This window comes from Argopecten irradians, chromosome 2, assembly GCF_041381155.1.
Source record: "Argopecten irradians isolate NY chromosome 2, Ai_NY, whole genome shotgun sequence".
In the NCBI taxonomy this organism is placed as follows: Eukaryota; Metazoa; Mollusca; class Bivalvia; order Pectinida; family Pectinidae; genus Argopecten; species Argopecten irradians.
In genome coordinates, this window is record NC_091135.1 from 22,774,480 (window position 1) to 22,801,065 (window position 26,586).

At 34.3% G+C, this 26,586-nt stretch overlaps 1 protein-coding gene across 1 annotated transcript; it reads right to left on the reverse strand.

Annotated features, from left to right (window-relative positions):
- Positions 1–2,621: 2,621 nt before the first annotated feature.
- Positions 2,622–19,099, reverse strand: LOC138314835 (bcl-2-like protein 2). Its single transcript, XM_069255411.1, has 2 exons — positions 18,429–19,099; positions 2,622–4,834 (listed from the first exon to the last, which is right to left on the reverse strand). Exons 1-2 carry the CDS (start codon positions 18,870–18,872, stop codon positions 4,691–4,693), a joined length of 588 nt encoding a protein of 195 aa, XP_069111512.1. The 5' UTR covers positions 18,873–19,099; the 3' UTR covers positions 2,622–4,690.
- Positions 19,100–26,586: the final 7,487 nt, after the last annotated feature.

Sequence of the window (26,586 nt, forward strand, 5' to 3'; positions counted from 1 at the left end):
ATAATATGAAGCGAGCTCAAAATTCAAAAGCTTATTACGATATAATCATCTTATTGAAGCAGGCTCATTATCGAACCCTGTTATATAATCACAAAAACAAGATTTTTTTAGAACTTATTTTATTCATTATACAATATCATCGAGCACGTAACAAAAGAAAGTATATTCAACAACTGTATTTTATAATGAATGTTTAACTGAGTTTTCATGACGGACCAATAATTATTCGTAATGTATATACATGTGAATATCAATTATGTTTCTGCTTTCTCACAACAAATGTTAACATATACACATTATTTAAAAAGAAAATATACCTGTTTTGAATGTCGATTTTTTAAAGTAATTTCTTTTCCAATCAAAAATCAAATAAACTTCCACAAACAGAAATTACGGATATATAATTTACATTTACCGCAAACATTAAGGAAACATCTATCTTGCATCAAGTGTTTAAATTTACGACAGTCAAACAAAGTTGTACGATAGAGAAAGGATTTTAAGAAGCATTTCTTCGAGTCAATCAAAAAAATGTTTTCTCCAGAAAATCAACTTGCATGATGCATTACACAGACACGAAAGAACGATTCAACAACGAAGGCGGAGAAAACTCCTAATATATCGCATCACAACAAAGCTAACGTCTGAACGCTTGAGTAAACAGATACACAGTATTATAGCACCCTTAACACGGTCAAATCACACAATCATAACACATGTCAACAATAATGGTTTGGTAAGGAGGCTTATCTCCCCTGGTACAGAGTTATCGGCTCCTGACAACGGCTATTAATTCTTACATCATCTGTTTCTGTGAACAAACATATAATCATTTGCATAAAATGACATGTTATTTCATCACGAAAGCCTATGACGTAACAACCAATGTGGTATCACTGATACATATAATCAAAACGAGGATTTATGCATGAATAAAGTAATACAAATTCTAAACCTATTTTTGAACATGCAAATTTCATCTGGTTTGCTAAATTTTGACAGTAAAAACATCAAACTAAACAATCTTTAAGTTATAATAGAATATATCTTTGTCCTTAATATTTTATAAATTTTACTCTTGTAAAATTACATTTGAGCGTAATTTAATGTCATGAAATTGAATAATTATACAACTACAATCAAACAATTTAACAATTGAAGCTCAAAGCGTTTCGCAATAAGACTAGACAATTTAAGAAATTGCTTTTCATACCTAAAACGAATGAAGCTCATGTTGTTTAATTCACTACTACAGCTATAAGATCTGTACCTCAAAGGGAGTAAAGATTATTTAATATATCCGTCAATGTTATAACGAAATACATCAAACTCAGTAGCTGTTAGGGATTGTTTGATTGATGATTTAGCTATCTTCAAACATGTTTAAGAATAGTTTCTAGAAACAAATTAAAATATAATAATCATGATGGAACTAACACTGTCTTAAAAGACGAGAAATTGGGAATCATATATAAATGTATAGTTTAACACACAATCACGATCTCTCGTTACTGTTAACGTTAATATGGTTGATAATGGTCTTAGTGACCAAATATGGTCCCATTCAAATGTAATAAATGCCACATTTCTTGGATGACGTCATTCAATAGATAATGAAGTAATAAATAATTTAACTTATATACAAAACCACGGATTTTCAGATAACCATTTTGGGTAAGTAACTTACGACATGAAATGCCACAATGATAATGAATTAAAATATTCTGACAGAAGAAAACTAAAAAGGTCCTATTCTATGAAGCTAATAATTGGGTATCAATTTTACTACATATGTATGTTACTAAAGTGCAATAGTACATCTCTCTCCAATTAAATTTCTAATCACGTGCGTGGCGCGTCAGTGTTCTTTTCCTCCATTTACGTAAAACACAATAAAACAATGAACTCTGTACATCTCTCTATACATATACAAAAATATGTGTTGTACATGTACTTCCATGCATCTTCTTTCAGGATAAAAGTATGCTTAAACTTTCCATCTGCCCAAAGGGCTTTGTATGTTCGAAACTTCGGGTTTGGTTCGCTGGTTGGTTGGCTTATTTACGTCCTATTATCAACTAGGATCATTAAAGGACGGTCCCCCTCATATATCATGTGTTGTGCGGATATCTATATTCAACTTGGAGTATTCCATACTTTTTTTATCAACGAGAGCAACTGATCCTCTTTGGATGCAGTGTATATCGAGCTATGGGCAGCTACAGAAAACACTGTTAAAACATCAATACATGCACTAAACATCGACAATGTTTGAGAGAAAAGACTGAACAAACGCTTCATCATGTCTTAAAGCGTGACGAAAATATGATTGGATAGTCTTGTAGTAATGAAAATACAAGTCATATTATTAACTTTGTCCGGGATGGGTTTTACAAGCATGTTTTTATAGCGTGAATGCTCTCAACGGAAAACTTATTTTACAGTGCGAGATTATACAGTGGTATGACCAATAGTCTGAAAGTATTAAATCAGTCACGGTCATTCGTGCCATTTACAATAGGTTTCTGTGCAGATGTCAAGGACGATATCCGATGCCCTTTAAAACGAAGTATTTTTATGATAATCATGACATATTTTTGAAGAAACACTCAAAATCGATGCATAGCTATGAATGTATTCAGAACTACATGCTTGGGATTTCCGTATTTATTTAGGGTACATTTGTGTGTAGAACAAGTATAAAACAAAATGGTGAAATAACTGGCTTTTTCCTGGATAATCAGCCGTACGTAAATAAAATTGGCGGAATTATAGTATATATACCGCACAAACACTCTTGAAGTAACCTAGAATGAAGTGGTTATGACATCTTGCCAAAGAAGAAGCCTTAAGTGGTGCAAGTTTGCCAGGTATGACAGATTCCTGCCAATGTTCTCCCCTCACAAATATACAGCGGTCTCTTTACAGATAGATCATGGGGATCACAGGCATCGAGTATTATTAGATAACCATGTTACTGACTCATAAACGGATGAGTGGGTGAGATGTTATATATGTATTAACCTCAATAATGCGAATATTTGTGTCATATCTAGCCAATTTGTACGTATGCTCGATACCCTTAATCATTCAAGTGTTTATAGAGAGAGCTTCATCATTAAGATTACCTATGATTTAATATCTTTTTATCATTTATTTATCATCTATAAATCCGATTTTACAGTCAGAAATGAATACACATGAGTTTTTCGGGCTTTAACGGATTCTGTTTAAGGTTGATATAAATGCACTTTAAGACTGAATTAATTCTAGAAAGTACTATCGAACTTATATAGACAGAATCATTATAGAATTCCGTCTATTCTAACATTTTAACGAGGAAAGCTAACTTGTGAACATCATAAGCAGCGATTGTTTCTACATTACATGAATTTATAAAAAAATTATTATTTCAAATTGTATGCATATCAGACGTTGATTGATACGATTCTGTAGCCGATCGACATAGCGTTACAATATTGAACAACAACTTGCTTGCAGGATTTCTTTTACTCCTTCATCGATTTAATTTATTTCTAAAGAAAGACAAAGCAATTATAAAGCGTATATGTGTATAACTGACAGCTTTTAGTACTGAACTTATTTCAACTTAAATTCACTTGCCGGAATACATCAACTCGTGCACATCCTTACATAAACACACACCTTAAACGGATCCACACACATTTAATTTGTACTCAAACACACCTTTTCGTGATATCGAATGATCATCGGAGCATATTAAGCAAATATGCAGCAATATAAAATATATTAATTTATGTAAATAAAAGTCTAAACTTATCAGAATCGCAATTAGCAGGTAATTAGGTTCAAACTTAAACTACACAATATGAAAACCAATTCATGCAAATTTACATTGAAAAGGTGTGCTATTAAGACAAAAATAACAAACAGATGTTGAAATTGGTCGTAGAAGCAGCCAGACTACAAATTTAGCCTTTTACCAATAAACTGGAGATAAACTTTTTACGAGTAAAATTCAAACAGCAATTGAAATAAGCCCAATGACTAAGAAACCGTGAATATACTTGCCATCATATTCAATCAAAACACCTCTATAATCGTGATAAAATTTCATTTGCTTGATACATATTGAACAAATAATACTTTCTGCTATACTGATAATTTTCCAGGCTTTATGTTTCTTTAAAATCATTATCAAAATAAAATATAGTAAGCTCAATACATCTCTCTAATGTCGAGTAAACGTTTGGTCTATCTTTTTACGACGCTGCGAGTCACATCGCTGTTACCTATATGATTTCTTCTAATCAAATATTTCTGTTTGACTTCTAGATACATAAAACAGTTCAAACAACCCTTACATTCATTTTGATAGGAGCATCAAAACTATTTGCTGCCGATAATTCAAGTCAAAGGTTATGATCCTTTATTTACCAATCAAATCCTTCCATCTTAGACAAAACGGAAAGCTACACCAATGGGATTCCGTGCCGAAACAGCCATGAGCGCTGAACGTGCGCGTCACAGGAGCACTGACATTTGTAGCCATGACAACGCACGTGTATCCATATTAAAGAATTAGCTAATACCATTACTGGTAAAAATTGTTACTTCCTTTCACACGAAAGCGATTTTCGTGCTGCTTTTTTCGATACACTTTTTCACTTTTAACAGTTGCTATGGTAACTGGTCCTGCCAGTTTTTCTCACGTCCTCTGGGTAAGAATTGCCCCAAGGGCCATTGCCCCAATGGCTCCAATCATGCCATACTTAATGACACCAGATATGTTATCCCAAGGGCTCTCCCTCCGTCGGGCGTTTCCGTTTTCATAGAATTCCACGAAACCATCCTGTAAATAGAAGACATATAATGAAGTTAATCTGGTACACTTATCAGATACTATTAGATCTTTAGCTAGACGTATGTCAAATAATCAAATTACTCTGGCCTCCCACCTTTTGACATCGACTTAAAGTCTAAAACACACGGACAGCAACACGAACACAAAACATAAAGTAAAGCAGTAATACAGCGTGACCTCACAATAATTCATAACATGGTTTTACGGCAAAATAGTGAAAAATATTTTGTACATCGTAGATAAGACCATTAGCTACATAATGGTAAGCGTCGACGTCATCTTGTTAATTACATATACCGAATACTAAAATATAAAGGGTTTGATTATAAGAGTAAAGTTAAAAAGATTTTCACAATCAGTATGTTTAAGGATTTATACAGCTAAATTGAATGTTTTTTGCCATAAGACCGAGGATGCAATTCACTGTTTTTATCCCAGTACAATCTGTTATGTACAGTGCATGTTTATATTTACATAAGAGTACGCTTATCAATGCTTATGATAAGAGTGGGCGGAAGATGTCAGTAATGGACGCTGATGGTAGCCAAGAGGATGTGGTGTAATACCATCAAAAGTGGGTCAAACAGTTACGTGCTCTCCTTCATTAGATCTGGTTACTGTTTATGCATCTTAAGACAAAACGCATTCATGATCACCGGTTGCCATGTTATAAAGGATTACATTATTTCTCACTTCTCAAAACTACATTCATTGGTTACGTTACCCAGAGGGACACAGCTACTGCTTACAAATAGAATGGTGAAAGATACCAGTATTCCTCCGAACATCAATCATTGGGTACAGACTTACATGCACAAACGATACAGTTCTTATTCCAATGCCTATTCATGGTGAATTCGTACGTATATATTACAAATGGTATCTTACATCAAATAAGAGTCTAACCTAATATCTACATAACCCAGTCTCAAATAGCTATATATAGATCAAATAATGGTCCTCAAAACACAAAGCATTGTGGAAGCATTCCTATCTACATTTACTAAGAAAAGGTGGGCATGTCTCCAAGGCCATATCACTCAAGTCTACATATACCGAACACATGCCACATAGATAGGGCCTCTTAACACTCATATATTACTCCAGGTGTATATTGCACTTTCATTTGCACACCTGTACTTTTACAGGTCATTGAAGTTTGTGTTATCAAATCATACCTAACACCTTGTCTATTTAGTAGTCAATAAGGATGATACAATTTTAGATACCACGTGTACGATGCATGAGGATACCAGGGTATATCCATGTGTGTACCTTCAGTGATACATGTAGGTCTAACCTATTATCTACTTTAGTGTTATCTGACTGAAACATACTGCCTAGGATATACCTCGTCCTCCAACCCAGTCTTACATACTGACAACGACAGAGACAGACGTCAATCCCCTAAAGATAGAAAAACTGATTGGCTGATATCATGAGGCAAATCTTTCCCCGTTAATATAACACAATTTTAGTATGTTCTAATACTTATTATCATTATTATAAATCTTGTCCCCATTAATATAACACAATTTTAGTATGTTCTTATATGTATTATTATTATTATTATAAATCTTGTCCCCATTAATATAACACAATTTTAGTATGTTCTTATATGTATTATTATTTTTATTATAAATCTTGTCCCCATTAATATAACACAATTTTAGTATGTTCTTATACGTATTATTATTATAAATCTTGTCCCCATTAATATAACACAATTTTAGTATGTTCTTATACGTATTATTATTATAAATCTTGTCCTCATTAATATAACACAATTTTAGTATGTTCTTATACGTATTATTATTATAAATCTTGTCCTCATTAATATAACACAATTTTAGAATGTTCTAATACTTATTATTATTATTATTATTATTACAAATATTGTCCCCGTTAATATAACACAATTTTATTATGTTCTAAAACTTATTATTATCATATATCAGGAAGAGTTCGTTAAGTAAATGATGAATGTACTATGAATACAGTTGCTATGTGTTGTCGTGCCATTGTTAGGTGACTTGGCGACGAGGCTTCACAATTTCATCGTCACTTGGGGAGTTGAATGGAAGTACTGGTCATGAATAAGTCATAAGGGAAACTGCCAAGGTTTAGTTGATCTAGTCTGTACAGTGGTATAGGTCTAGATCATCTAGTCTGTACAATGTTACAGAGACACAAATCCGCTACACACTCAGACACATTCAATCACCGAGCTACGAGCCTTTGTAAAAGTTGGATTCTAACTAGATGACGTTCTCAGTTTTTGTATGTTATACAGCTGGTACAGATTTCAAACTTACCAAAAAGTATAACTTATTGGAACAAGGATCAGAATTTCAATTACATTAGCAAAACTTTTATAAAGGGCTCAACCACCAACACCACTCAGACATTGAAATAAACCAGTGAATCTCAATTCAATAAGCTGATAGTTTTAGCCTTCAAACCCACCATAGCTATCGGTAATTATTATCACTGGAGAGAACTAGAAGAAGTCTTTTTGCAAAACATGCCAATGAGCTGTGAGCCTTTTTAATAAGTCATACGTATACACGCATTTGATATGCGGCTAGACATGAAAAATAATATTGCCAATATCATTTGCTGATGGCATTAACATATCGGGACATGGGCAGACTAAAGAAGTCATTCTCGCCGAGTCGCTTTATTTCCCATACATACGTACTAATTATATAATCAATCAAGCACAAACACAGTACAAAAGTATGTACACTGTATTATATATGCCTGGCAATTCAAAGTCATCAATGGAAAACCTACGTGGGCTAACTAAGCAATCAAAATATTTTGGCACGCTTCCACCGACCTTTCCATATACACATTCCAGGCTTAATTCCAGCTTAAGCTCTGCCTACGTATAAGTTAATGTCCTAAAATCGTTCTTCAAATATGAATTGGTCGTAGTCAACATTTAAACAAGAAGTGGTTGAGAAGACTTTATTTCTGTTAGTCTTCTGTATTGGAATCAAATTAAGTTTGCCTTCAATCAACCATCTCAGGCAGATTAGTCTTTTTATAGGAAAGAACATTTTACAAATTAAGTCATCCTATTCTAAATTGTTATTTCATTACAAGATTAGTCACTACAAATCATTTGTGAAACAAACTCATATGTAAGTTTCGGTACATTCAGCCAACTGTACAATGATCTGTGATTGGCAAACCTGAATGCCAAATCCCTGGACTACTTTTAGACTAATGATCTGAAATGGTTCATGATCATGATCTGGGTTTTCTTTACTTAAGGACTTGCTAACAGTAGTGTCAGTACTACTTAAAAAGAGTCTTCCTTATTTATATGAAATATTGATGGATGATCTTGACCATTGTATGGGTTTATGATACTAACAGAACCTATTGTATAGTGTTATCCCACTAAACCACCAACAAAATGATCACATCATACAGACCATAGGCCACCAAGGTAAACTACTTTCTATAAATAAATGTTCAGTTCAAATGCATCAACTTCATATTGTAAATTAAGGATTTATCATCATATTTTAAATTTTGAAAATTATAGTTCTTATGTGGACAGAAACTACACTGACCATTTATGATTACATCATTCATTGGCAGCCAGCATTCATATACAAATTATTAACTGTCTATAACTATTTTTATTACATAATTAAGTCCTACACGGCAATGAATCTATATCCATTAGTACACAGACTTGATATCTGACATTTATATTAGTAATATCCACCAATACACATATACATAGCACACACTATATGATCACTGTAGTCTTGATTGCCATTTACAGTAATATGAGTTAATGACATATTTAATTTACATATCCTTTATATATAATATAGATAAATCATTAAATGAGTACTAATGATCTAGTGCCATCATCACCAGCATTAACAGTTGATGATGATATATGATCATAGATATGTAGGATGATGTACTAAACTTATTTTGCCAAATCTGAGGCCAAATAAAAACATGTTCAATTTGCATATTATTGGATTTCAAAACTGACAACCTAAACATTACAGATATCAGTCATATTTAGACAAACACTTTACACTCAATTTCCTAAACCTGGAGACATGTGTATTATGATTTGGACATTTGTTGTCCTTTCCAATATATTTCACCTTTTGTCAATCAGAACAACCTATTATTGTTATTTTTGCTTTGTCTAGCCTGAGAACTAAATATGAATAAGTTAGAACATATTATCTTTACTAAAGTTTTTAATTTCAAGTTTACATCAAGTAAAAGATCTATGTATATTTATTGCTTTTGAATACCAATGTATGTGTGCATGCTATACATGTTTCCTACATTACTGTTTTCAATGAAATTTTAAAAGTTCAAACGACAATAATATATGTTTACTTCCTGGTCAACTTAAACCCCCAGCTTTTAATATCAAGACACTAAGTACGACACTAAGTACAAGCCGAATGTTGGAATCCATTTACACAGACAAGCTCAGCCTTTTCCTAAAGTGTATAGACTGTACAATTGCATCAACACTTCAATTTCAATTGTGTTTTATGTGAATGACAGTTTATTGCTTGAAGATAGCTATAGCAATACAACAATTAGGAAAATATCAATAAACTATATCACAACTCAGAGTCAAACTACCTCACTTGGGATATCTTAGGAGAGATATTTAATCAATTTAATGTTCTGCCATACATACGAAGGAGCTCGTAAAATTATAGATGAAGCGAGTTAAACCATTAGATATAATAAGAATTAATATGTTGTGACAGTAAAACCTACTTACAAATCATAGTACTACTAATGGAGACGTTCAATAGAGCATGATAATGGATATGTAGGTGGAATTCAATCTATTGTTTACCACAATGGTGTCAAGTGTCTGACATTTCATCCCATCAGTACATTTATAGACAGCTAGCGACAATGTTAGTAATCAATATTACACACCACAGGAAGCATAGTTTATAGCAAACTGTAATTGTTCTGTGTTTGTCCGTACAAGACACCAGCATTCAAAACAATAAGAATGACCATATATATGGCAAACAATTATTTCAAAAGAGGCTCAATGGGCCTGTGTTTCTCATCTTATTATTATCAATTGGTAACAATAGAAAATCTGAGCAGTTTATACTAGTACACATACGGTTATCAGGATGTTTGTTCATACACCTGATACTGCTTGATGTTTATGCATGCAGATAAGAGTACATACACACATTAATCCAAGAGTGAAATTATCTATTGTAAATTTTGTACTTACCCTACATAAAAATAAGAAAGCCTTCGATTGTCAATACAAAAAGTGCATGATGCATGGCTTATAGTTATGCAAATTAGCTTATACATTATACAGCTTGTAAACACAGTCTGGAGGTCGTCTGTATATATATCTAGTTATAATTAGGATCTCAACATACTGTTTATGGGTTGCTATCATAGATTTAATACAGATATAATATCAAAATCGATGATGAGACAGTCTTTAGGACAGAGTTTGAATAGGTTATAACGCATACAATTGGGGGACGGGGTGCTTATAGCGTTTCATACGGTAAGTACTGAGTGGTTGATCATTACTGTGTGCGGATGTATGGGTGTACAGATGTATGGGTAAGTACTGAGTGGTTAATCATTACTGTGTACAGATGTATGGGTGAGTACCGAGTGGTTAATCATTACTGTGTACAGATGTATGGGTAAGTACTGAGTGGTTAATCATTACTGTGTACAGATGTATGGGTGTACAGATGTATGGGTAAGTACCGAGTGGTTAATCATTACTGTGTACAGATGTATGGGTAAGTACTGAGTGGTTAATCATTACTGTGTACAGATGTATGGGTGTACAGATGTATGGGTGTACAGATGTATGGGTAAGTACCGAGTGGTTAATCATTACTGTGTACAGATGTATGGGTAAGTACTGAGTGGTTAATCATTACTGTGTACAGATGTATGGGTGTACAGATGTATGGGTAAGTACTGAGTGGTTAATCATTACTGTGTACAGATGTATGGGTAAGTACCAATGGTTAATCATTACTGTGTAAAGATGTATGGGTAAGTACCAATGGTTAATCATTACTGTGTACAGATATATGGGTAAGTAACGAATGGTTAATCATCACTGTGTACAGATGTATGGGGTGTACAGATGTATGGGTAAGTACCGAGTGGTTAATCATTACAGTGTACAGATGTATGGGTAAGTACCGAATGGTTATAATCATTACTGTGTACAGATGTATGGGTAAGTAACGAATGGTTAATCATTACTGTGTACAGATGTATGGGTAAGTACTGAGTGGTTAATCATTACAGTGTACAGATGTATGGGTAAGTACTGAGTGGTTAATCATTACTGTGTACAGATGTATGGGTGTACAGATGTATGGGTAAGTACTGAGTGGTTAATCATTACTGTGTACAGATGTATGGGTAAGTACTGAGTGGTTAATCATTACTGTGTACAGATGTATGGGTAAGTACCGAATGGTTAATCATTACAGTGTACAGATGTATGGGTGTACAGATGTTAGGTAAGTACCGAGTGGTTAATCATTACTGTGTACAGATGTATGGGTAAGTACTGAGTGGTTAATCATTACTGTGTACAGATGTATGGGTAAGTACGAGTGGTTAATCATTACTGTGTACAGATGTATGGGTAAGTACTGAGTGGTTAATCATTACTGTGTACAGATGTATGGGTAAGTACCGAATGGTTAATCATTACTGTGTACAGATGTATGGGTAAGTACTGAGTGGTTAATCATTACTGTGTACAGATGTATGGGTAAGTACTGAGTGGTTAATCATTACTGTGTACAGATGTATGGGTAAGTACCGAGTGGTTAATCATTACTGTGTACAGATGTATGGGTAAGTACTGAGTGGTTAATCATTACTGTGTACAGATGTATGGGTTAGGTACTGAGTGGTTAATGTATGGGTGTACAGATGTATGGGTGTACAGATGTATGGGTAAGTACCGAGTGGTTAATCATTACTGTGTACAGATGTATGGGTAAGTACTGAGTGGTTAATCATTACTGTGTACAGATGTATGGGTAAGTACTGAGTGGTTAATCATTACTGTGTACAGATGTATGGGTGTACAGATGTATGGGTGTACAGATGTATGGGTAAGTACTGAGTGGTTAATCATTACAGTGTACAGATGTTGGTTTATCATGTATGGGTGTACAGATGTATGGGTAAGTACTGAGTGGTTAATCATTACTGTGTACAGATGTATGGGTAAGTACTGAGTGGTTAATCATTACTGTGTACAGATGTATGGGTAAGTACTGAGTGGTTAATCATTACTGTGTACAGATGTATGGTTAAGTACCGAATGGTTAATCATTACTGTTTACAGATGTATGGGTGTACAGATGTATGGGTAAGTACTGAGTGGTTAATCATTACTGTGTACAGATGTATGGGTAAGTACTGAGTGGTTAATCATTACTGTGTACAGATGTATGGGTAAGTACTGAGTGGTTAATCATTACTGTGTACAGATGTATGGTTAAGTACCGAATGGTTAATCATTACTGTTTACAGATGTATGGGTGTACAGATGTATGGGTAAGGTGTATGGGTAAGTACTGAGTGGTTAATCATTACTGTGTACAGATGTATGGGTAAGTACCGAGTGGTTAATCATTACTGTGTACAGATGTATGGGTAAGTACTGAATGGTTAATCATTACTGTGTACAGATGTATGGGTAAGTACTGAGTGGTTAATCATTACTGTGTACAGATGTATGGGTAAGTACTGAGTGGTTAATCATTACTGTGTACAGATGTATGGGTAAGTACCGAGTGGTTAATCATTACTGTGTACAGATGTATGGGTAAGTACTGAGTGGTTAATCATTACTGTGTACAGATGTATTTCAAATATAGATGTATCTAACATGTACATACATCAAGAACTATCACCTGTGATCATGAGTGTGTCTCAGTCTTGGTATGTCAGGTAAAAATATCAACAAACCTTGAGGCTACCAGATCTAGGGTAATTGAACTTTCAGGGAGAGAGCATATACATATTCACTTCTCATTAAGTACTAGTATATATGTGGATTCTTTTACTTGGCTGAGTAGTTTTCAAAAATCATGCAGCTGAAGAGTACTGCTGTGGGCCAATAACTATCTGTTCTCATCAACATATGGGAGGATGAAGCTTCAGGTGATTAAATAATGCTATCAACAGTTTATATACTTACCATATGGACAAATAGTGAAGATTTTATTCAATCTCCAGTTATAAATTATATATAAAATAGTGAAGATTTTATTCAATCTCCAGTTATAAATTATATATAAACATGGTTTGGGATTTATATTAAATTGTGTACACAGCGTTGAAATGAATTTTATTTTATAAAATTAAAGTTCAAAATAATATTTATGCGTGAGACTTATTTCATGTATGATTAAAATGAATGTCTCAACATTCAGTTATTTCAAATTATTGGTAATATCACACCCAACTGTGTCCTTATCTGGATGTCTTCACTACACGCTTATCAAGATCAATTCAACACTGGCTACATGTTTATCAATAAACAACAAAATACCAGTCCCACACAAGGTATATGCTTACCTGTGCAACATCTACCTAGATCCAATAAAGCATGACAGGTAAAACTTGTAGCCTTCCCCACAACCCCTCTTTTTTAATATGTACAAACAAGTGGAAATTCAAAAGACAAGTAATTCCAAATTAAGGTTTCATATGTACTCATGGGGCCACAAAACAAGAATTTCTACCCTGCAGGATAATTAAAGATGCTTAGGTATGTTGTCAACATGGGACTTGTAGATGGAAATTGACATACATATGCATATGTTTAATTCCTCTCTCACCCTGGCCACTTTCTCTTTTAAAGCTAAAGTATTTATACTGGGACATACATATGTTGTGCATGCAGCAGGTTGTCTTGTCCTCTATAAGATTTAATTCTTACCAAGTTACCCTGATCATCAAAAGTAGATTTATCCTGGACAAGAAAATATATCCATAGCCATCCATATGTCTTATTACCCCCAATTCAGTACCTATATATTGGATACATATTGTGTATTGGTTTGGATACATGTTGTTGTCTATCTAGTTAACTGTCTGTACATAAATTACAAATAATCATACCTTTGTCCTCATGCAATCGATTATGTCATTGACATATTTCAGTAAAAACTTTCTATAATGTTCACAGGAGTATATAAACTACTGTATGTTAAATATTCAAATGCAGTACAGGTTTGTCAATGTCAAATATACCTATATACTATATATAACACTTTTGTTTGCTCTTCCTGCTTGCATTATTTGCCAGACCTCCTAGATAATACTTGCGATTCCCACACTTTAAAGTCTGGAGTGACATTGATCCCTAATCCTTTAAAACATATATAAAAAAGAAATTCAGGAATTTGTTTAAGATACTATTATATTTAGGGTTTTTATGCCATCGAAAGTACAAGAGTTTATTCAACTACATGTACCAAATGTACATGTCTAGCAATTGACTGAATTAATGTAGGAATATCAGAAAGAAATGGTATTTATGATTATACAGTTTTTAAAGCTTAGATGTGTCATAATCTATAAATCTAAGGAAAAACATGCTTAGTTTACCTTTTCCCTATAATTGTATAAACCGTATGTAACAGCAGTTTATATTATAAGCACATTATAATTAATTATGAATTGCAAACATCTGGTTAATTGTTAATTGTTTGATTCCTTTCTGCACTTGATCTATACAGCCTGTTGGTCACACAAAAAGTATCTGGTAATTATATTATAAATTGTCTCTTTATTAATTCATATAACTGACAAAAATATTGAGTTTATTTTCAAATACTACACATACTGTTATGGAAATATCTTTCATGGTTCTACCAATAGCCAAATAGGTATTCATGACGTCTTTCGAGATCTGCTGAATAAGGTGTAAGAGATCTAGATTTTTGGTAACATTATCAACAATTGTGTCATAATCTAGTCAGACTTTATATTGAGTAATGTTACAGTACTGTTATACACTACCATGAAATATACATCATGTATATACCACATTAATATAGCTAGGTACATATATAAATCCATGAACACCAGTGTGTATATACATGTATACATACTTATGTAATGCCCCAAACATGACCAAAATATCTAGATCTAACATTAATAAAATTTAAATAAGAATACCCGGTACTGAAAATATTCCTTCCCTTTATTTAACCTGATCAAGTGTCCCTTCTCCTTTACACTTTCTCCATCTTATATATTCCGAAACTTAACTACCTACACTCATAAAAGAAGTCTTATCAACAACTTATTAATTAGGGTCTGTTGGCCATAGTCTAAATATAATCCAAATTGCATGGATTTGTTAAGACTGCTACTCTGGGCCTCAGATTATTTTTAGCATTATTATTATTTTTTTTTTTTTTCAATAATCCAATGTTCCAAAACAGGATAATTTCCTTGATGGTATCTACATTACATTCAAACTTGTCTATAAAGTTTATCTAAGAATTATAGATGTTCATAATAGTCACAGGCCAAAATTGTTTAGAATACGCAATTTGATTTAATTTGGGACCCAAGCAATTGGTCGACTAAAGCTTATAATTATTAAGCCGGTTTAATGATAGAGAGGTTGATGCTTTTAATTAGACAGGTATGACAGTACCTTTTTTATTTTGAATACCAAACAACATATATTACAGAATTTAATATAGAATGAATTTTAAGTGTTTTGGATCGGGAAACCATATTTGATTCAGGCTTCTGTATGAGTTTAACCTAAAAAAACTGCTGCTGTTAAATTGGGGGTTTTGAATTTCCACAGCATGATAATTGAGGGCAATAATGTGAAACTGCATTAAAGATCTCTAGGACTCTGATTGGTTAAACAGCTGCAGGTGAGACAAGAGTTTTACCTGTACAGACTTTTACAGAAATACAGTGCTGGTACATTGTATATATATAGGAGTTGGCTGACAATCAGCCACAGTGGAATTTGTATTTGAACTATAACATGCATGACTGCAAACCGATTAGTACAATACAAATACTCCATTCTACAATAACAATAGATTGGAATTCCGCAGGAAAAAAGAGGACAAATGCCATTCGGCATATACATGTATTTAACAGCTAACTATATATATATATATACAGTACAGTGATGAGAGTACTCATTGCATATTTATGATTGTAAAGTCATGGATAGCTGATTAATGTCAATTGTAGAATTTATTTATTGCTGTACGTAGCTGTTTATCAGTATTTACCTTTCAAGATTAATTTTAGAAAACAGTAATTGTTAAAAGTTCTTATACCAGAGGTATGTTCAATTCATACTGCTATTACTTAGTATTTTCAAAACTTTACTGTAAATAAATATATCCCAAACATGTAAATATGTATAGCGTAATATGATTTATTAAAAAATCTATAAATCATCATCTGTCCTGTGAAAAATTGCAATGACTTTATAAATAAATTTCCGTGATTTTACTTTCTTTAACATGATCATGAACAAACCAGTAAAATATAACCTGACTGGACAAATACAAAAGACGATTGTACCCTTTATACATGGTACAGTGGTGGATGGAATATGCTGTAAAACTTTCCATTCATACCACTCAGTGTTTTCTGATTGATTTTTCCTTTTCTATCGATGAACTGGAAGTTTGCCAGCTATATGTCGTACATGAATTTTTAATAAATCAAACTTTTCTGACATATATACTAACGGCAAGAAATTTCTTCAGGTGAAAATAAATACAATCATTAAGGCATGAACATTGGACATTTCAAGATTGGTGTGGAGATTTATAACTGGCCACAGAGCCTAAATGTTAAATAAAGATTTCCAAGTTTTATTCTTATGCTACAGAAGATTATCTCCCCTCGTTTGGTTTTAATTAAGTTAGTGAATTGACCATACAAACATCTAAAATAAAACAGAAATCTTGATCAAACCATGTAACATGACTGATGTCATTCAAAAACTTGAGATATTATTGAAATACACTGCATGCCATATGCATGTACTTAGACAGACCGAAGCAAATATATAGATAGATATCATATATATCATATATAATTACCCAAGTCAGAATTTGAACGTGGGTGTGGAAAATATGCGGACCTTCTATAACCACCAGGAATTGATCAGCTTACTGTACATAACTCCAAGAACAATATACCTTAAATCCTTAAAATTCAAGAAATTCAATTATTTGGACCACAGTCAAAACAAGATTATACTGCACTTAAAATCAAATATAACCACGCCAGTGTACAGTCTGTACATGTAACTTCAGAGGCATTATAATGATCAAAAGATTACTAGATATAATGGAAAAAAACCTCATAGGAATGTTCGGCAATGACCCATATTGTTATGTATTTCTACCCTGCTATTCGCGATTCAATAATTATATACCTAATAGGTATACCTCTATTTACCACACATATACGCTGGCACAACTGGCACTTTGTGACCTATTCATGATGGCAGCCGACATGTATATAACTGTTAGACGATCAATAATGGTAAAAACAATACCACTGACATACATTATTAATCAATAAGATCTATCTTTTCAAAAAATCATACACAGGAACGAGTACAATCTAGAACTAACTTAGCTAGTTCAGTACAGCTAAAATTAACACTGTACTGCTTTAAAATTTTTGTGGTTGATCCAAATTCCAATATTCATTACCTAGAATATATGTAGAATTTTAAACAGTCATTAAATAAAACACATTTCATAATATTCCATTGAAGCAAATTGATTTGATTTATATCAAACCAACTTTTCTGTATTTTACAATAGTTTTTCTTTCCTTTTTAGTTTGAATGATAGTTTTGACCCCAACCCCCCCTATCCAAAAAAAAAAAAAAAAAAAAAAAAAAAACAGCAAAAACTTTTTTCTTCATGTTTAATTTCACAGCCAGATCTACACGGCATCACCAAATTGTATTGGGAAAGAAACCAGAAACAGAACCCACAGAAAATCCATGTAATTCTGGTGTGACTATAATTCTGTATATCTACATATAAAGGGTGATCGGGTAGTGTAGTGCAATTTATTCCCCAATTAAAAGTCTAGCAATAATGCTTATATTACCTTGCCGTGTAAAATATGATAGCAAATTTTAAACCACATTTCTAACACAACTTAAATATTTTTTGTCAACTTTCAAAACTATATACACTTGCATCATTCGGCAAGTATTAATTTACAAACTTGAGTGCAGTTTGTGGACTATAAAATATTGCATGCCTCCAAAGTTAGTTGTCATCCACATGTGTGTGACAGTGTATATATACAACTGTCTACATCCCCAAGTCATGAGACATCAGTTAAAGTATGTGGGCTGAGAAACTGTTGACATTAAAGATCAGTCATGTGGAACGTTTTCCTAACGCCTTACCGTATATGACCACGATGGGAGAGGCTTTGTTTACATGAAGATTCTTTGTTGGAAACCCCCTTTACATGGTGTTTATAACAGTCTAAAACTTACCCATCCTCCACTCGTAGTAACCCATTGGTCCAGATTATTTTCTACATATGTTGATACCCATTCCACGATTGAATCAACTAAATGTGGCATTCCTTTATTAACACAGTCTACAGCTATTGCACCTCCGAATCCGAATAAAGCTACGATTCGACCCCAATTTACACCATCAATAAACAGCTCTTGGACCACCTGATGGAAGGTCGGATACGCTGTGTTCGGAGTAATATGTAACTGATTCACCATGTCGTCAAATTGGGTCCTAAATCGCTCTTCAAATTCATCACCAAGAGCTCGTAAAGTTCTGTGAACATCATTTGTTCGAGCTTCCAAAGGTGGGCAGTTATCCCACGTATAACCATGTCGGCTCAGCCGGTAATTTATGAAATCGACCACCAGGTACCTATAACTCGTCGGGTTCATCTCAATATTGTTGTTTAAACTCATATCTCGAACATCTTAAGGCACAACAATGTAATGACATAGTACTTCCCTGGTTGTTGGCCTAAAGCTTTCTATTTTTCCCCGAGAAAAAGGCCTACACCGATCATTCTCCCTCTGCTCTGATCTCTTCCTGCTGGTCGATTTCGTTAGCAGGGGCCGCTTGACACAAACACAATACGTCACACGATCGATAGGCTGCTTATATTCACACTTATCTTTCTTTTTCTTGGAATTTTCCATAACTTTTAGCAATCAATAAAAATTAAATAGATTGTTAATATTTTACAACCCGGTTTATCTTTTTTTAAATTTATTAACGTGTCATTTTTCAATGACTGTGCGCAATGAATGAAATAACTTGGGGTCAAAGTTCAAAGGACATACTAGTAGGTCAAGAGAAATACTACGCATGCGATTCATAAACTTCTGACGAGTTGAAAAGACGGAGATGCAATTTTCCAGGTTTCGTACTGAATTTATAGAAAAAGATATCAATCCTTATCAATACGTTTTCATAGATCATGTACTTACAATCCAAATCTACGGCTTTCATGTATATGTACAGATCATAATTATCTACATCTTCCATTCCTGTATTATACCAGTATCTATATACATGTATATGTTTCTAACAGAAATATATGTTTCTGCATGTGCACATGTAATACCAAGGATTTATAAGGAGAGAGTATGACAGATCAATAAATCAAGCAATTTTTAATGTAAAACAGATTGGGAATCATTTCATACAATTACACGAGAATGATCGAAATACATAAGTTGTATGCAAACACGTACATCAACGTTGAGTGTGGTGTATTGTGTTGTTTACAACATACATTAGGGTATTAAAAACAGGTTTACATAACGCTGTAAAGTACATGTATGCACATCAACAGGTAAATGCAGTATGTACGTATACGCTTGATTACTGAAAATGTTCACATTCTATACATTGCACTATTAACTGTCTAAAATTGTGGAAAAAAACTGTCTTCTAGATTTCCTCCCGATTTGATATCTTTAATCCTATTTACACGATATCATATTTTCAGAAACATATATACATGTATATATGTTTCTGATATATTCAATCCGTGGAACTGTCAGCATTGAGCATTCACATTTGTCTTTTTGTTTTGTGTTTATAGTTACTTTCTTCATTCATTCATGTACTTATATTTAAGTAATGAAATTAAAAAAAAAATCTATAGTATTTAATTTTAACACCTCTTGTGAAGGTCGGATTCTCATAATATTCCAACATACATTCATTTTTCCCCATGAATCGGGTGGGTGGGTGGGTCAACTGTATTATTTACTGTTTAATCTAATATTGTAATATTGCACCACTTCCCGACTCCCCCACCCCTATCACCTCCACACACGTACACGTACATGTAAATATAACTTGATATACCGGCCATGTTCATCAACGAAATTAACTTACTTCTCTATGATAAGTTGCAATGTTACAAATTGCATAACACTATAATGTATATAAATATGCACACCAGTTAGACTTATGTATTTTGTAATGAGGGCACTTAAACATTCCAACATACCCACGGGAGTGGCCCGTCTATTCCAGAAAATAATATGTCAGACAAAATACGTGGGCGGGTTGCTAACTATCGGGGCCAGGGTACAAGGAATACACATCACCAGATAAAAATAGGCTTGATATCGATTAGAAAGTTTAGGATCGATAGATTGATTAGATATAGAAAGCAGTGACGGGATTAGGTGCATTTCACACACTAGAGGTGTATTCATACCAAGAGAATATAACACATCAGAAACTAGAAAGCATTGAAGCGTCACATTACATAATGTATGATTATACAATTTGGTGTCTTATTAAATTTTCTGTCCGACTGTGTGTTCAATAAAATATTAGTTATTATGAATTATTTTAAAGTCAAGTTTTGATGTTTAACTTCAGTTGATCATCTAGTTAAGAGAAATCTATTTTAGCTACTTTGTTAGATGAGAGGAGGATTTACCTTGGTAGTCATAAATAGACCGAAAATTTTTCGAGATCACTTGATTCTGTATAGGTGGACAGCATCACCAGATCTAGAGCTGCGCAAGTTTCTGGTTTTACTAAGGAATTTCAAGTAAATCTGCCATTTGAAGATTAATCCCAAATCCATGACGGTTGAAATAAATATCATATCGATTACTTTGAAGAGTAAAGAAATATTTTTTATACAGATTCCATATATCCATATATATATATATTCAATATTCGTGAGAAAATGTATATATGTAGCGGTATTCTAGATACACAGTAATCGAAGAGAGACAACTCCCGTTAGAGATGCCCTTGCGGTTTAAAGCAAGTATATAGCTGCTGTGACTGACCGTTACATTTATGACGTCATAAGATCAATGACATAATCATGACAATGGGGAGGGGAGGGGGGTCTGTAGGGATTTTCTCTTGCATGGTAAATATACCTACCCATCCGCCGTGTGTTTCAATCCAATTTTCTAATTGATTATCAAGATATTGTGACGTCCAGTCAATTAATGAAGTCACAAGGTCCATCATATGTTGTTGACAGAATTTTTTTGCAAGTGTACCACTAAAGGCGAATAGGGCAACAATTCTGCCCCAATTAACACCATCATGAAATAATTCCCCAACCGCAGTGTTGAATGTAGGATATGCGTTATATTGGCTCATATTAAGCTGACTTCCTAAATCAGAAAATTGAACCGCATATCTTTCCTCGAATTCGTCTCCCATTTTACGTAGTGTCATGTGGACATCAGTAGGTTGATTTAGAAGTGGAGGACAATTCGTCCACGTAATCCCCTGTTTTGTGAGACGATAGTTTATATAATCCACAACCAAATAACGTGAACATGTAGGATCCATTTTAAGTTTGGTCGACTTCCAGTTAATTTTCACGACTGCCATTGTTAATACTTGGAGTTCTACAACACATCAGACAGGTGTTTCTCAAATGAAACATGTTGTTAACGCTGGCCAACTCTAAATTCCTGATCACAAACTTGTAAACAAGTTGTTTATGAGTCGGCGGTTCTGTCTGGTTTCGAAAATCCTGTGACTCGCCGGTGTGTATAGGAGGTGTGTAAAGGAAAACCGTGTATATGAATACACGTATGCTTTATCAGCAAAGCCGAGCCCTCAAAATCTAAAAATATCTAGCACACATGACATCACTTACTTTGATAATATATGTTCAGTTAAGCGGATCATACTGTGATAAATAGTTAGCATACTTTCAAATGACATGTAGTGACTCTAAAAAGGTGAAACTTTTATGCTTTCATACATGTAGTTAGAGACACGTGTCCTTCAGATACCCGGGGTTCGATTCCGTAATTATATGAATGATGACATCAACTGCTCTTCAGCGGTATTTTACACGCATACTCCGGATTTCTCTAAAGGATGAAACGCTTCTTTCCGAGATAACAAGCATGATTATAAAAAAACAGATGAATGAAAAGATAAGGAGGATGTCGATACCCATGGTTGGCATAATATATATTTATGGCGAAGTTGGACGATATATTAAGTTTTCCTTGGCCATGCCAACAGATTTAAAAATAAATGTAGGGTAAAGGGAACGTGAGTAAAAGGGAATATATCCAGCATACAATAAATGTTTTAGGTAAGCTTATATAAAGTAAGATCACAGGGGCTTGGTACTAGCCAACGGTTCGTGCCAAGTCCCTGTGGGTAAGATTATGGGTGGTCTGACTTAGGCTGTGTTTAGATTTTCGTGTAGTAATGTAGTCCACCTTCAAATTCGCCAGACAAACTGGTTTGTTTAGGTGTACGTGTATTGGACAATTTAGGTGCTAAGTAGTCGTGTTACTGACCAGTTTGGTATGTATGGAACTTAGTAGCTTAAACAAATGTCTACTTTATACCGTAATTTGTTTAAGTAATTAAATATATATACACTGGGAATGGTTGTAAGTTAGGAAAGGTCGTATCGGATATGTTCGGTATAGAGAGGTATGTGCAGAGATGGTCTCATTATAGAGGTGTGAGAATGATTGATCGGTATAAAGAGTGATATGAAGGAATGATTGATATACAGAGTCATGCGAAGAAACGGTCGGTATAGAAAGGTGTGTGTAAGGATGGTCGATAAAGGGAGACTATTTAGAAATGGTCGGTACCGAGAGTGATGCGAAGTAAGGAATGGTCGGTACCGAGAGTGATGTGATGTAAGGAATGGTCGGTGTTTGGTGATATGTGAAGATATTGTCGGTATAGAGAGGTATGTGCAGAGATGATCTGATTATAGAGGTGTAAGAATGAATGATCGGTATAAAGAGTGATATGAAGGAATTATTGATATGCAGAGACATGCGAAGAAAGGGTCGAGCATACTAGAGAAGTGTGTGTAAGGATGATCGATAAAGGGAGGCTATTTAGAAATGGTCGGAATAAAGAGACATGTAATGGTCTTTATAGAGAGGTACATACATGTACAGTTCCATGCGTGTAATGTAAGTTGTATTCTTGAAAATGATATCAATACAATTTAAATCCCATTCTTCATACATATCTTTATCGCAAATAAACTTTTTGAATGCTTGCTTTTGTGTGAATTTCACACATAACACTTACACCGTACCTGGACAGATTATTGACGGCATTGCACAATCGTAGTCTAAAATATTGAATGACATTTCAGAAAATATTTGTTCCGTCATGCGCGGAACATTAAATTTGGGTGTAGAAGAAAGATTGAATCACCTGTAATATATACGTATTTTATACAGGTAAATGGAGGCTCATATTTAATGCGTCAAAGTTACTTTCAATTACTACTAAAATACGTAGCGAACTAAACGACCCTTTGAAAAAATAAATACACTAGTAAATAAAACGAAGCAGAATTGTTCAAACAAAAAGGCATGATTAAAAAAAGTATTGACATTTTATTTTGACTGTACAATTATAATTATCATTCACAGGGAGCGCTACACAGATAAGAAATACATTATGTATGATATTGGAACATCACTATGAAGGTGCTTTACTCACCTGTTTATACTACAGAGAAGTCTTTCCGTGCACAATTGAACAATAGGGGAGATAACTCTAATATGTCAAATTGTACTCAAACTGAGCTAATGCAAGTTCAATTTGTATAACATTTACCACGACGATCAAAACATTAAAAAAATATAACAAAATGTTCAAATTAGAGGCACCATTGTGCTATATTACATAGAGACATCGTATACAGTTATATTTTAAATTAATCACAAATATGATGTGATAATCCTTTCTTTATATTGGATTACCTGTCCTTGTGAATAGGGCAGTTGTTGTTATATCATTACTAGGTGTGAGTACATATCTGATTAAACTTATTTTTACAGGTAGGTTGTATACTAAGATTACTTTACCGATTATGAAATGTCTGCTATTTCTCTAACCAGTGCATGTTTTACAGGACTGGGGATGCCTTGAATTGTACTACTGGTCAGTACAGTAACTTCAGACGATGCGATGAAAAGTTCAGGTTAAACAAATGTATGGGGCAAGAAATACGCCAAAATGTCAATATATGTGTGGTTTGTGATGGCGTATTATAGCGAAAAATAACAGATTTGTAAAGCTCAATAGCCTCCGCAACAGCTTGTGTGCATCATGATCCTAAACAAAGTCTTGAGGATAAATGTGACATTGATATAACCGTTAACCCCTCCATCAATCCCCCGAATGACTCATACCCTCGTGTTTCATATCACGTGATTGATAAATACGAACAACGTATAATATAGGATATTGAACGATATTTTTGTCGTGAACTTATGACAGAGTTTGATGAGTAGGATATACAATAACACAACCCACTGCATGAACCACTAAATGATTGTCTGAGACGACCAAGGTGGAGCGACCAAGGTGGGCGACTAAGGGGAGGTGACCAACAAGGAGTCGACCAATACAGAGGCGACTGAAGTGGAAGCAACCATTACGGAGTCGACCAATATGGAGGCGACTCAAGTGGGAGCAACCATTATAGAGTTGATCAATATGGAGGCGACTATAGTGGAAGCAACCAGTACGGAGTCGACCAATATGGAGGCGACTCAAGTGGCAGCAACAATTATGGAGTTGATCAATATGGAGGCGACTCAAGTGGCAGCAACCATTACGGAGTCGACCAATATGGAGGCGACTCAAATGGCAGCAACCATTACGGCGTCGACCAATATGGAGGCGACTCAAGTGGCAGCAACCTTATGAAGTCGACCAATATGGAGACGACTCAAGAGGCAGCAACCTTATGAAGTCGACCAATATAGAGACGACTCAAGTGGCAGCAACCAATATGGCGTCGACCAATACGGAGGCTACTGAAGTGGAGGCAACCATTATGGAGTCGACCAATATGGAGGCGACTCAAGTGGCAGCAACCATTATGGAGTTGATCAATATTATGGAGGAGACTGAAGTGGCGACAATCATTATAATGTCGACCTATATGGAGGCGACTCAAGTGGCAGCAACCATTATGGAGTCGACCAATAGGGAGGCGGCAACAATTTGAAGGAGTCGACCATTGGAGAGGCGGCTCCAGTGGATGCAACCATTGAGGAGACTAATGTGGAAACTGATGTGGAGATGATTTAGATGGAGTCTACTAAGGTGTAAGCGACCACTATGGAGGCAACTTAATGTGCATGCTGCGAATAAAGTCGGCAGTAACAAAAGCAAGGAGTACAGAGGCCATTGATGTTATCAGAACTTCGAACACAAGAAATGATATTGATCAAATTTGATATACGAAAATAAAATGATACGTTGGATTGTTAAGATGCAAACATGGTCTTGAAATAAAGTCGGTTATCCTATCGAGAGTTTTTTTAGTTGTCCCATCCTGCTATGCGGAGTGAAGCCAAGTGATCAGCACAGAAAATTCATGAATTCAGTCAGTGAGTCCCCTCGGATTTCGTGTTCAAACATAATTTAGACGTTCGATATCTGACTTCCCGTTAATAAATATAAGCAGAGTGGGTCAACATTTTGCTAATAGTCTCAGGAATAAATTAACATACTGAATGTGTGAAGAATGGCGATTTCGTCACAAATGCATGGTTTATGTAAATCACGTAACTGTATTCCCATCGTATACAAATACTAGACGGAACATGTGACTGTGATTTTACATTTAACCGTATTTATTACTTGTGGGTGATCAAATGGGATTAAGATCGTAAACACTTGAGCCAGGTATATCCGGGACAGGCAGAATGGCAGGTGTGAAATAGATATCATCAACAAACGACATAAACATCAATGTATATATAGAAACTGACACAGCGCGTGTTTTTATTTTATAAAATGCTTTTGTGTTTACATAGAAACAGCTGATTTCATCTTTTTTTTCAAAATTGTATTTGATGTTATAAATAAAGAAAACAGATCTGGTGTGATACTTTAATGGATATGTGAGCGATATACCAAATAAAACGAAGCATTTAGTGTTTAAGACTAGTTCTGTTCCTTTCTTATATTCAAATGTACATTAAGCGTTTGAGAGGTGATATTACCAGGTAATAGGTCGCCTACCTATTAACAAGGCTGTTGCTCTTTCTCGCGTACATACTGTATTTAGTGTAGGTATGTAGGTATTGTGTGTGTGTGTGTTATATACCTACCAATGATTTAATTAGAATATAACATAGATTTCAATCTTGATAAAAG

Bases quoted from the DNA above. Each gene is read 5' to 3' on its own strand.
- LOC138314835 (XM_069255411.1), bottom strand. From the start codon at position 18,872: ATGAGTTTAAACAACAATATTGAGATGAACCCGACGAGTTATAGGTAC. The intron at 4,835-18,428 runs GTAAGTTTTAGA...TTCTATTTACAG, and splicing joins TTACTACGAGTGGAGGATGG to GATGGTTTCGTGGAATTCTA.